At 34.5% G+C, this 14,177-nt stretch overlaps 1 protein-coding gene across 1 annotated transcript in view; it reads left to right on the top strand.

Annotated features, from left to right (window-relative positions):
• The window catches only part of CCDC170 (coiled-coil domain containing 170), a 114,880-nt gene that overhangs the window by 52,240 nt on the left and 48,463 nt on the right, over positions 1-14,177 (top strand). Inside the window, exon 6 of the mRNA XM_031937619.1 lies at positions 5,676-5,993. Coding sequence (XP_031793479.1) covers positions 5,676-5,993 — 318 coding nt within the window. The remainder of the gene's footprint in view (positions 1-5,675; positions 5,994-14,177) is intronic.

The following is a 14,177-nucleotide window of genomic DNA, read 5'->3' as shown; positions in this document are numbered from 1 at the left end:
GTTCAGATAGTTTCTGCCTTTTCCAAACCCTCTTGCAAATTTTTCATTTCCTTTCCCCATTTTTCTTCTAGCTCTCTTTAAAGATCCTTTTTAATTTCTTCTAGGAGAGCCTTGTGTGAAGGGGACCAAGTTATATTGCTTTTTGGGGCTTCATTTGCAGACAATTTGCCTTTAATTGCCTCAGGGTTTGAAATCTGTTCTTCTCTTTCACCATAAAAGTTGTCAATTGTTAGAGTCCTCTTTACTTTTTTACTCAAATTTTTTTTTAAAGTTAAGGTCTATCTTTAGGCCAAGCCTGCTGCACTGGGTCAGTGCTGATTCATTCTGGGTGCTGTGTGGGTGTGGCCAGGTCCCATGAGTTTCTGGTGTTTTGAGTTTGTACTGGATGTTTTATAACTTCTCTGCTGATCTACTGACTTGCACCCAGGGCAGAGTGGCCAACACTGCTGTAGATTTTTATAGATTCCTCCCTGTAGATTCTCTGCCACAGGAGTCTGCACCACCACACAGACATTGTACCACCTTGCGACTCTGTGCTGTCTGCACTTGCATTTGTACACAGCTGCTTGCACTGGCTTCCTCCCTCCCATTTCAATTGAAACAGACCTTTTCTAGTGATCTTTGAAATTATCTTCTGCTGATAATTTGTTGCACTCCCAATATTTGTGGGTTCTGTTGGTCCAGAGCTAATTCAGAGGCTGGATTTTGTAATTAGTGTGAAGGTTGTAGAGAAGGTAAGAGAGAAATGGGTGTCATCTCTGCCATCTTAGCTCCACCCCTGGAAGTCAGGAGGGAAGAATTTTACACTATCCTAGTGTAGATCTAGTCTGAATGTTTTCTTGGATTGAATAAAGTTTGTCCTATAACTCATTATAAGTGTTTAATGGAGAACTAAGAGCTATTTTGGTGGGAGCAAAATAATCTAGACAGTGACATTTCCAGAATTAATCTAATTAGGGGCAAGAACTTGAGAAATTTTGTGAGTGGGCTCTCGAATTTTATCTGAGTCCACTCTGGGGCCAACTATGGGATGGGTTACAGTAACAACTCATTTCTCTCTGTCTCTCTTTCTTTCTCTCTCTCTTTCTGTGTGTTGGTCTGTCTATTTCTGTTTCTTTGCCTTACAGAGTAATGGGGGTTAAGTGACTTGCCAAGGTCACACACATAATAAATGTCTGAGTATCTGAGACAGGATTTGAACATAAACCCTCCTGATTCTTGGGCTAGTCCTCTAACTACTGAGCACCTCGATACTCCAATATTTTGAAATTTACATGGTATTTCTCACAGCAACCCTATAAGGTACTTACATCATTGGATTCATATCTTTTCATGTACCAAGCCAAGTGCAGGATTTGATGGGATTACTTAGGCCTTTGTGATTAAAGCAGTCAAATAACAGTATACTATCTCAATTGGGGTTTGAATCTTTTTCTATGTATATTATTTTATGATTGAAGATTGTTAGCTAAATGAATTTCTGTTGATGAGTCTAAAATTTATAACATTAAACTGGACTCTAGAATATCCAGTGAGAATTTTGACAGCATAGAGTTATTCTAATGAAAAGCAGTGAGGTATTGAGTGGAGAACCTCAATTTCCACCTTTATAAAATGATGATATTTCTTGTACTCCCTATACAATTATACAATTGTTGTGATTAAATTTCTTTGAAAAATATACAGTACTAACACAGTATGTCTAACATATAGTATATATACTTAGCATATGTTTATTATGCTTATCCAAATATTGAGTGGGTCATTTGACTGACCTTCCAAACTGCCCCTTTTTGTATCCCAGTTGATTTTTTTTCTTTTCCTTATAAAAGTCCCTTATTACATATTCATGTTGTATTTGAAATGCTAGGGTGATTGGATGTGAATTTGTTTTCTTAAGCAATCTCATTGGTACTCTCAATATTCTGATCACTTCTCTCCTCACCCCATCCCAATTTTATTTTAGTATAGTTCAGTAAATTTATTACTGCTGAGGCTGGGGACTATAATTAACCATTCATCATGTTTCTTGATGAAAGTAAGTCTGCAAACTGTTGAAATATTGTAATTGTGAGAAAGTGTCCTTGATTTCTTACTTTACTACCCATAATTTAATTAGTAGTCACAGTGGGGCTTCTCTAAGAGGACTGTTTTAGAATGGCAAAGGGGAAATGAAGTCAACTATTGCCAGCAACTTGAAAGGTGAAGCATTTTTAGAAATGGCTTCTATAATTAGCTCAGTTATTACTCCTGAGATACAGGCACTTTAACTACTCATCCATGTTTTGAATTTCCTTTTATATCAGTACATTGAATTTCGTTGACTTAAAAATCAGTTTGTGTGTTTGAGTGTATATGTGTCTGTATGTTTATGCATGTCTCTGTGTGATGATTGTGTGAGAGAGAGACAGAGAGATGGAGAGAGACAGAGAGACAGGAAGGGATAGAGAGAGAATGGAAAAGAGGAAGAGAAAGAGAGAGAAATTGATCAATCCAGTAAATTATTTGTCTTTCATAATATTCTGGACAAATATTTATACTCTTCCTCACTTTGAATTTATTTATTTCACATATAATTTCTATTATGGGATCTATCAATGTAGTGGAATAATGCTAGATGTGAAGTGAGGAAAACTTAGGTTTAAAGTGCCTCTGACTTTTAGTAGCTGTATGACCATGAATAGATTCTCTAACCATATAAGTATAGATATAACCTGTAGCAGCTACCCCAAAGGGGATATTCTGAGGTACAAAGAAACTAGTATAAGTAGAATATCAGGCATAATCTAAAATACTATGTAAATATCAGTTGTCATTAAATCTTCCAGTGATAGCTCACTTTCATAATGTAGGAGGGCAGATGATGAAAATTGTAGGCCATCATCTGGAAGGCCTTCACAATCTAAACATGGGTATTGACTTCTATTCATGAAATTCCATTTTGCTATTTGAACTTGGTTTCCCTAAACCAAACCTTCCTAACTGGTAGACTTTGCACGTTCATTGATCAAGCAATGATTTTTATATACATGTGCTTTTATTGAAAAAAAAGTTTTTCTAAAATATTGCTTTTTAAAAAACATCTTTTGGATCTTTCTTTTATATTCATGCAACAGGGTAAACAGAAGGACTCAGTTGACTTTTCTCACACTAGATGTTATTTTAATATTAATCTCTCCTCTCCCTCTCCCCCCTCCCCCCCAACAGTCCAACCAATAATAAAAAAAGGGCCTATTATTTCATTGGTATCTAAACCTTCGGTGCAGCTTACAGTCTGAGACAGTTTTCTGGGGGCATTGAGAGAAAGGATAAGTGTCTTTCCCAGGATCATAATCATTATGCATTAGAGGCAGGACCTGAACCCAAGTCTTCTTGAATTCAAGATCGGGTCTCTATTCTAAAAGGCATGCTGCTTCTCATTATACTCATTAAATTCTTTAAATTATTTTTCAGTATATCAATTTTTTTAAATTCAGTCTCTCCTTCCTTCCTTCCTTCCTTCCTTCTTTCCTTCCTTCCTTCCTTCCTTCCTTCCTTCCTTCCTTCCTTCCTTCCTTCCTTCCTTCTTTCCTTTCTTCCTTTACCTTCTGCCTATAAAATGGCACAAATTTGAGTCATATTCCAATCCTTTTACAGAAAAATTGAGATTGGTTTAGTAAACTGCCCAGGATCATGTAGCTAAGTCCTTAGGCAGTATTATGACTCAAGTATTTTTGTCCCTAAGTCCAGTACTATAGGCTAACCTTTGTTCATATAATGCCATCTTTAAGAAAAACAACAGCAAGTTATTTTTTTCTCTGATAATAATTCATAGATCTTATTTGTTTTGCTTGCTCCTGATGTGCATTGTTTATATGGACCGATAAAAAGGAGTCTTCATTGCAGCATCTCAAATATCCCCAGAGAGCTGCATGTAGATCAGGAAAGAGCAGAACTCAGTGTGGATTGGGGATGGAAAACTAAGACTAGTTTCACCTATACCTGGGAGCCAATAATGATCTGAGTCAGAGGGATGCTGCAGTTATATATGCTCTCAACCCTGTGGTCTGAGAGGAGAGTTCTTGAGCCATGAATTAGTCATCAGCAGTGGTGAGGTATAATCTCTTAGTTTAATAAATGGTGGCTATGAAGAATGGAAATATGAAGCCAAGTAGTAGGAGTTTCTGAAGCCTGGGATTTCAGAGGAGTATGGGGAGTATTATAGTATCCAAGGTCATTCAGTTCTTTTCATTCCAAAGATAATTTTTCTTTGGCAAAGATTGCTGAAGCAACATAGCTGATTAATAATTCTACCTTTTCATTCCTTATCTAATACAAGTTAGTTGAGTATGTGTTGTTTGAACATCTTCATTTCCTCTTCATGCTGTTCCTTTAGAGTCGCCTTCCATTGTTTCTGTCTTCTGTATATACCTAAATACATTAGTCTCCTTAGAAGACTCACTCTTTTCCTACTGATCATAATTTTTTCACTTTGTGTTTTCAAAAATGGTTCTTAACAATTGTGTGTGTGTGTGTGTGTGCACGTGTGTGTGTGTGCGTGTACGCGTGCATGTGTGTGTGCGTACCATAGAGCCACTTGACAGTCTGTTAAAACTTATGGATCCCTTCTTATAATATTATAAGATGCACAAAATATAATACAAAAGAAAAAAATTGAAATACAGCTCTCAAAATATTAAAAACAAAACAAAACCCTGTTTCTGGACTCCAGGTGAAAACCCCTGTTTTAGAGCTTCCAAACATCGTGGGTTGACTTTTCCTGTAGAATTTTGGGTATTTTACCTCACCCATTTTTTTTCTGAATAATTTGTAATCTGTTCTCTCAAGATCCATTTCTACCCAGTATGGTTTGTTTTCCACTTAAGTATATCTGCAGTTTGTAACTTTTGCTGGGTTTCTCCCAGCTACTTTCTTTTCCCATATTTTAGTGTTTCTCCTATCTCTCTTCATTGTTTTTTGTTTGTTGGTTCTTCTCTCTTTTTCTAATTCATACATGCACTGGTATTTTGGTAATAGCTGTCTCCCTACTACAAAGCATTTCATTTTGTAAACTCCTTAATTCAATTATCATGTAAAATTGTATCTCTTTTATGTGTGGTGATGGGTTATCTTATCTCTTTATGAGGGTAGGAACCATTTTCTATTTAAAACTTTGTTTCTTCCCCATTGCATATCATAGTGCATAGTTGATTTTGATGTGATTCTGGCATATTCTTTGCATCTGGAATTTTAACTGGGGCTTTAGGAAGTAAAGGTAGAACAATTAAGATAAGATAGAAAAGAAAACTCTTAGCCTAAATTTTTTAACATTAGTAATCAAAGTAAATGAATTTGTTTACCCAATACATGCACATTGTACCTGTAGTCCCTAGTTGTTTGCAGAAAACCACAAGTTCAGATGAAACAACATTCTAGAGGGCAGAGAGAAATAATGAGGAATCCAGGATAAAGACACTCAAATGAATAATGATGTTACATCTCAATTTTTATTTTATATGGGATTAAGATACAATATATTAAGATAGTTAATAAGAATGACGTTGTTCAGGGCAGTTTTATGTGGGGACATGCACCTAAAATATTACCCAGTAAAGACTGGCCTTGTTTTTCTGATTCAAAAATACTAGTTCTTACCACTCTGACCCCATTTTATTTATTTATTAATTTTTTTAAAGGACTTGACTAGTGCTGTAGAAGCAAAACAGAGTTTTGAGAAGGAAATTAAAATCTTACAAGAAAAACTAGCTGTTGGTCAGAGGGCCTGGGATGCCTCTAAGAAGGAGCTGAGCTTCCTGAAGAAAAAATCATGTGAAACAGAGAAGAGTTTGAAGAACTGCATGGAGGAAGCAAAGACCTCTCAAAGCCATTTCTGTTCATTCATGGAGCAAATTGCAGAACTTCTAAGTAGAAATTCAGTGATGGTTAAGCCTTCAAAGGAAGATATATTGAGCAGAATACAGGAAATGAACAAAAAGGAAGAAAACAAGAAACAAGTAAGTGGGGAGTTGTTTTTATTTAGTACTTTAGTATAATTTAATAAAAATTTGCTAATTTGCTAATAAAATTGGTGTAATTAATAAAACTAATTCAATATGGAATTGGAGACAGACTGGGCAAAAACTTGTTCAAACTGGTAAAAGAGAATCTGTTTGAGAGGATATTTAAGTATGTAACTTTGTCTTTTTAAAATACATCTGGTAGCTTTAGCTAGGATAACATTAACTAAAATATTCTTTATCAGGTCCATTTAATACATTAGAGAAGAAAGTTTTATAATGGTCATTTTAATGATATATAAAATGTACCATTTCAAAATGTTTCAAGAAAGCTTAAAGGCATTTGAAAATTATTTTTGCATATTTTCATGTTTTTATTTTTTGCATATTTTAACAATAACCATTTATTAATTTAGGACAAATAGATACTGATTCTAGGAAAAATGCGCTAGGAAAAATAGCACTCAGGATTTCCTGGGCATATCAGATTTTATTTTGTACCCAGCTTTTGTCTAGGCGTCTTCAATTCCTTTGCCAGCATCAAACTAAGAAGACATGGCATATAGAACAAGTTTGTCACATCCACAGAATCCAAAGTAAATGCATACCAAAATTCATAGTCAAGAAAACTTTTTCTTCTGTTAAGTCCTACATTCCCCAAGCATCTAATGTAGTGAATTTGGCCTTAGCACTACTTTGGGTTTGAAGTTTCTTGCAAGAAGTGGATTTCTGAAGTATAAATCTTGGTATTGAAAATTAACATTTGGTTCTCAACACTCCTGGAAAGTATTTATATTTAAAGTATCTATAGCACTTAGCCAAGTACTTTGCACATAGTAAGTATTGAATAATTACTTTTTAATTCAATCATTTATTCATTCTCTTCTTTGGATACTATACCTGTCTTAATACCATTTAAGATTGTGTTAGCTTTTTGCAGGGCACTATGTTGTATTGTCTCATATCAAGGTTGAAGTACACTAAAACCCCTAATTTTCAAATGCGCTTTTGTTTATAATGCATTACCGTCCTATGCTTTTGTAGTTAATTCTTTGAACTCATGTTGTATTTTACAATATTTTTTTTATTAAATTTCATCTAGATTTAGCCCATTGTTTCAGTCTGGGTTATATTTGTGTGCAGATTATGTCATCTAATGTATTAGTCCTCAAACTCTATAGTTTTAAAACTTCTTTGAACTCTTTTTCTTTAAAATAGTATTTTATATTTTCCAATAACATATAAAGAAAAATTTTAACATTCATTTTAATAGGTTTTTATATTTCCAAATATGTGCAAAGATAGTTTTCAACCTTCACTTTTACAAAGCCTTGTGTTCTAAATTTTTCCCACGCCTTCCTCCCCTCCCTTCCATAGATAGCTAATGATTTAATATAGGTTAGATATCCAACATAGGTGCAATTTTTCTAGACATATTTGTCATACTGCACAAGGAAAATCAGAAAAAGGTAAGAAAAAAACAAGCAAGCAAATAAACATCAATAAAAAGTGAAAATACTATGCTTTGATTTAATTCAGTCTTCATACTTCTCTCTCTGGATGTAGATGTCTCTTTTGATCACAAGTCTATTGGAATTCCCTTGAATCTCCTTATTGTTGAAAAGAACCAAATGCATTACATTTGATCACCACATGATGTTGTTGCTGTTTACAAGAAAACAATATTTTCTTAGTTTTGCTTACTTCACTTTATATCAGATCATATAAGTCTTTTCAGATTTTTCTGGATCCTCCTGCTTGTCATTCCTTGTCACAATAGTGTTCCATTACATTTATATATCACAACTTGTTGGCTATTCCCCAATTGATGGTCATTCCCTCAGTTTCCAATTCTTTACTACCACAAAAAGAACTGCTACAAATATTTTTCTATATGTTGGTTCTTTTCTCTTTTTATGATCTCTCTGGGATGCAGACTTAATACTGATGTTGCTGGATCAAAAGGTGTGCATGGTTTGGTTGTCCTTTGTCCATGGTTCCAAATTTTTTTCCAAATGGTTGGATCAGCTCACAATTCCACCAGCAGTTATTAGTAAGACTCCTTTAAACTCTTAAAACTTTCCTCCCTCTCAAAGAGCTTTTGTTTATGAGAGTATTTGCTGTATTAGAGAGTAACCATCTTAGTATTAGTATGAAAATAGTTTTGACTTTGCTGATCCCATGAAAGGGTCTTGTAGACCCCCAGGGATCCTTGGACCATACTTTGAGAACTGTTGATCTAATATCTGAACTATTCCTATAAGTTTCATAACATCCACAAATTTTATAAACATATAACCTCTCTTAATGACCTAGAAAAAATAACAACAAAGTTCATGTGGAAAAACAAAAGGTCAAGAATTTCAAGGGAATTAATGAAAAAAAAAATCAAATGATGGTGGCTTAGCTGTACCAGATCTAAAATTATATTATAGAGCAGCAGTTACCAAAACTATTTGGTATTGGCTAAGGAATAGATTAGTTGATCAGTGGAATAGATTAGGTTCAAGGGATAAAACAGTCAACAAATATAGCAACCTAGTCTTTGACAAACCCAAAGATCCCAGCTTTTGGGATAAGAACTTACTGTTTGATAAAAATTGCTGGGAAAATTGGAAACTAATATGGCAGAAACTAGGCATTGATCCATACTTAACGCCGTACACCAAGATAAGGTCAAAATGGGTTCATGACCTAGGCATAAAGAATGAAATTATTAATAAATTAGAGGAACATAGGATAATTTACCTCTCAAACCTGTGGAAGGGGAAGGTCTTTATGACCAAAGCAGAACTAGAGATCATTACTGATCACAAAATAGAAAATTTCGATTATACCAAACTGAAAAGTTTTTGTACAAACAAAACTAATGCAGACAAGATTAGAAGGAAGCAATAAACTGGGAAAATATTTTTACAGTCAAAGGTTCTGATAAAGGCCTCATTTCCAAAATATATGAGAATTAACTCTAATTTATAAAAAATCAAGCCATTCTCTAATTGAAAAATGGTCAAAGGATATGAACAGACAATTCTCAGATGAAGAAATTGAAACTATTTCTAGTCATATGAAAAGATGCTCCAAGTCATTATTAATCAGAGAAATGCAAATTAAGACAACTCTAAGATACCACTACACACCTGTCAGATTGGCTAAGATGACAGGAAAAATAATGATGATTGTTGGAGGGATGCGGAAAACTGGGACATTGATGCATTGTTGGTGGAGTTGTGAAGCAGAATCCAACGATTTTGGAGAATAGTTTGGAACTATGCTCAAAAAGTTATCAAACTGTGCATACCCTTTGATCCAGCAGTGTTACTACTGGGATTATATCCCAAAGAGATTATAAAGAAGGAAAGGGACCTGTATGTGCACGAATGTTTGTGGCAGCCCTTTTTGTAGTGGCTAAAATTGGAAACTGAATGGATGTCCATCAGTTGGAGAATGGTTGAATAAATTGTGGTATATGAAAATTATGGAATATTACTGTTCTGTAAGAAATGACCAACAGGATAATTTCAGAAAGGCCTGGAGAGACTTACATGAACTGATGCTGAGTGAAATGAGCAGGACCAGGAGATCATTATATACTTCAACAACAATACTAGATGATGACCAGTTCTGATGGATCAGGCCATCCTCAACAACGAGATCAACCAAATCATTTCTAATGGAGCAGTAATGAACTGAACTAGCTATGACCAGAAAAATAAATCTGGAGATGACTAAAACCATTACATTGAATTCCCAATCCCTATATTTATGCACACCTGCATTTTGATTTCCTTCACAAGCTAATTGTACAATATTTCAGTCTGATTCTTTTCTACAGCAAAATAACGTTTTGGTCAGGTATACTTATTGTGTATCTAATTTATATTTTAATATATTTAACATCTACTAGTCATCCTGCCATCTAGGGAGGGGGGGGGGTAAGAGGTGAAAAATTGGAACAAGAGGTTGGGCAATTGTTAATGCTGTAAAGTTACCCATGTATATATCCTGTAAATAAAAGGCTATTAAATAAAAAAAAAAAAAAAAACAAAACAAACAAACAAAAAAAACATATAACCTCTCCCTTCATCCAAGTCCTCAATAAAAAAGTTAAAAAGAATTTGGCCAAGGATAGATTCTGGTGGTACTTTACTAGATACTACCCTCCAAATACAACTGAAGAAACATTTGCTAAGCTTCTGTTATATTTAAGGGATTATAGTAGGTTCTGAGGATTCAAAAACAAAAATACAATAATCTTTATCTTCAAATAGCTTACATTTAGCTTGGAGGAAAGGCCACAAAAAATAGGCAACTGTAAGATAATTTGCAGAGGAAGAGAGCTGTAATAACTTGGAAAGGAAATGTGATCAAGGACATAAATATAGGGAAAAGAGAAGCACCTCCTCTTCCTCAGAGGTTAGGGCCAATGAAGTGAAAATGGAAGAAGAACCAGAGGAGTTTTGATTTGTAGAGTAGAGATGGAAAGGAGATTGTGATGGCTAAACTCAGTTTTGTCAGCAAGAGAAAAGGTGAGGTCATTTGCTTAGACAAAAGGTGAGATCATTTGCTTGGAGAAGAGAAGGATGGCCTAGAAGACTTGAGAATAGACCTGAGCTTCCACAAATTTTTCACTGAGGTCCCACCCAAGACATTAGAGGTCCCCCCCACTTTCTCCTGATATCACAAAATTACTGGTGAAGTACTTGAGCTGTTACTTCTTATCTCTTACTTTTTGCTAGCTTCTTCTTCTTCTTCTTCTTCTTCTTCTTCTTCTGCTTCTTCTTCTTCTTCTTCGTCTTCTTCTTCTATTATATTTTTTGGTGATGTCCTTTACTACTATTCTTTGGAGAACCTGACTGGGCATACATTGCAGCCTACTTACACCCGTGATATCTCTCCATTTTCTTATATGGACTATTTCTCCACATCTCATTTGGAAATAATAGGACTCCACATCTCATTATTAACAGCAAAATGTTAAGATTGAATGAATGGATCTTTGCTTTCATGATAACATCAATAAAAGAGTTTTATGATTTTCTGAAGGAAATTTAGCTCATCTTCTCACTTTCAACTTCTGACCCAGGAGTTGGATAAGCCTTATGGGATAGCCATCCAAATGTATGTCGAAATCTGAGCAGTAGACATTTTCAGGTTTGTAAGATCATATATTTAGAAGTGGAAGGGATTAGCTGAAATCATTCCCCTAGTTTTACAGATTAGGAAACTGAACTTCAGGGAAGTTAAATGACTTGTTCAAGAGCACACAGCCAGTAAATTTCTGAGAGAGCCTTTGAACTGATTTGAACTGATTCCAAGTTTAGAATTTTATCTAGTGCATGTCTTTATTCACTTTGTCTTTCTTATGTGATTGGATAGCTCAAATTCCTTGGAGTAATTATGGATATATTCCTGGAAGCTCTGAAATGTCCTGGAGCTTGCTGCAATCAGTGCAATTCAATCCACAAATAGGAGTATCTGGAGGACTTCATCAGGAACAGGGAATCCCTTCTTGACTGACTTTCACTGTCAAATATCTTTGACAAGCACATATCCCCCTGTTTTATGTCTTACTCGTGTTTAGCATCAAAAGACCATAGGATAGCATTATTCTTTTTATTATACCTTCCAAGATCTTGATATGTAGGAGACAGTGAAGGCAGTATTTTGTTCTGCTGAATCAAATAGTTACTTTTATTTTTTCTTTCTTTCTTTTTTTTTTTTTTTTTGGTAATTAACACATAATAAGCACAATAGGATTTCATAGGCCCTGTAATTTTAAATTATCTATAAGATTTTAAAAATGTGATCCATGTTGTATATAATTATCAAAAGCCTATTTATCCTCTTTTAATATTTTCATTGAAATTGCTCTTAATTTGTCTGTGACTTTCATAAAAATTTTGTAATAGGTTGGTAATCATTGATATTCTGTCAGTCATCTTTTTTGGAGTTAAGTTTTAATAAGGTCACCAGTTTTTTTCATGCCTTAGTATTATCTGCTTCAGACACCTTGCATATAGGTTCTCTCAAGGCCCTCATAATTTCCATTATCTCTAACACTGATATCCTTTATATAACTGATCCAGTTTGGTTGCTTTTTCTATCTTTGTTCTTACTAGTGCCATTTTTATCTTCCATGTAAGTATCTTAGGGTCTAAGATATTAGGGTTCCAGTATTTGATACTACTAAACTTGATGGAAGAAATATTTTGATAAAATGTTTTTTTGAGCATCTTTTTTCCTTTTTCTCTTTTGAGGCTATTCTTCCATTTTCATCTTTTGAATACCCTCGTGATGGCTTTGTTTTGTTGGATATTTTGTTAGTTGTCCGGACAGTGATTTTACCTATTATGACTTCTCTTGACTTTATGAAATAATACTACTCATACTTATTGATCATCCTTTCTTATAAGATTTTATACATTAATTTATATTCTAAATTGGTTGTTTTTGGCACCCACTTATTTTTAGCAATTAAGTCTGATGTTTGGTGACTAATACACTTTCTTGGTTCTTTAGAGAAAAAAACAAAAAAATCCCAAGTTGTTATTTTGCCTTGCTTCCACCTGCTTTTACTTTTATTTTCTGTGCATAACTTATTAAAATCTGATTTTAATCTGAGATATTACATCATAGGCATCAAATTGGCTGAGATGACATGAAAGGAAAATGATAAATGATGATGAGGGCTGAGGGAAAACAGGTATATTTACACAGTGTGATTGTCAAACTTTTTTGGAAACAAATTTGGAAATATAATTTCAAATTTATTAAAGTGTACATACTATTAACTTGGTGATACCATTACATATCCCAAAAGTTCAAAGATGGAGGAAAATATAGAAAAATATTGATAGCAGCTCTTTTTATGGTAGCAAAGAAATGGAAACTGAGGGAATGCTAATCAATTGGTGAATAGCTGAACAAATTGTGGTATATGAATGCAATGGAATATTGTTGTGTTATAAGAAATGATGAAGAGGATGATTTGAGAAAAACTGGGAGACTTGTATGAATTGAGTCAAAATGAAATAAACATAACCAGGAGAATAATTTATACAATAACAGTAATATTGTAAAAATAATCAACTTAAAAAAAATTAGTAATTTTGGTCAATAACAGGAATCAATCACAATTCCAAAGGACTCCTATATACTAAACACTTCTAGCTAGAGAAGCTTTGGACTCAGATAGTAGATTGAAGCATATTTTCTTCTCTGTCTTTTCTTCCTTCCTTCCCTTCTTTCCTTCTTTCCCTCCCTCCCTCCCTTCCTTCCTTCTTTCCCTTCCTTCCTTCTTTTCCTTCCTTCCTTCCTTCCTTCCTTCCTTCCTTCCTTCCTTCCTTCCTTCCTTCCTTCCTTCCTTCCTTCCTTCCTTCCTTCCTTCCTCCCTTCCTCCCTCCCTCCCTCCCTCCCTCCCTCCTTCCTTCCTTCCTTCCTTCCTTCCTTCCTTCCTTCCTTCCTTCCTTCCTTCCTTCCTTCCTTCCCTCACTCCTTCCTTCCTCCCTCCTCCCTCCTTCCTTCCTTCCTTCCTTCCTTCCTTCCTTCCTCTTCCTCTTCCTCTTTTTCTTTTTCTTTCATGATCGAGCATCCTATGCCTCTTTTTTAAAAAAGCATAAAAACCCTGAAAAACATAAAACATCAAATTTTCTTATAAATGGAAAAGAATAATATACAAAAAACCATGAAATTTTAATATAGTTTGTTTTTTAAGAGTGCATATTAAATTTAGCATACTACTCACGTTGTTTTGTTCCTCTGAGGGTTCTTCCTTTTGCTCTCTCCTCTACATTTTAAAAACGATGCTCTTTTCTTCTTTTTTTGATATCATTCTCATTCTACTTTCTCCTTCCTCTAATCATTTTTCCCACCAAAAAAACCTAAAGGGCCTCCTCATAATAAATGGGCATAAAATAGTGCAAAATAAAGTCACACATTGATTGCTTGTGAAAATCTAAGTTTCATTGCACTGATTATCTCTAAGAGATTGGGAGAATCCATTAGTATTAGTCTTCTGGAGTTGATTGCTTATTGCATCAATCAAAGTTCTTAAATCTTTCAATGTTTTTTTCCTTGTACAATGTTGTAGTTGTATTAAACTGACAACTAGTAGGTTTTCTGATGTGGCAAAATGTTGTGTTACAAAATGTGACATTATATGATACATCACTGAGCTTA

This window comes from Sarcophilus harrisii, chromosome 4, assembly GCF_902635505.1.
Source record: "Sarcophilus harrisii chromosome 4, mSarHar1.11, whole genome shotgun sequence".
NCBI classification, from domain to species: domain Eukaryota; kingdom Metazoa; phylum Chordata; class Mammalia; order Dasyuromorphia; family Dasyuridae; genus Sarcophilus; species Sarcophilus harrisii.
The sequence above is the reverse complement of the archived record's forward strand: the minus strand, read 5'-3'. Positions and strand labels throughout refer to the sequence as shown.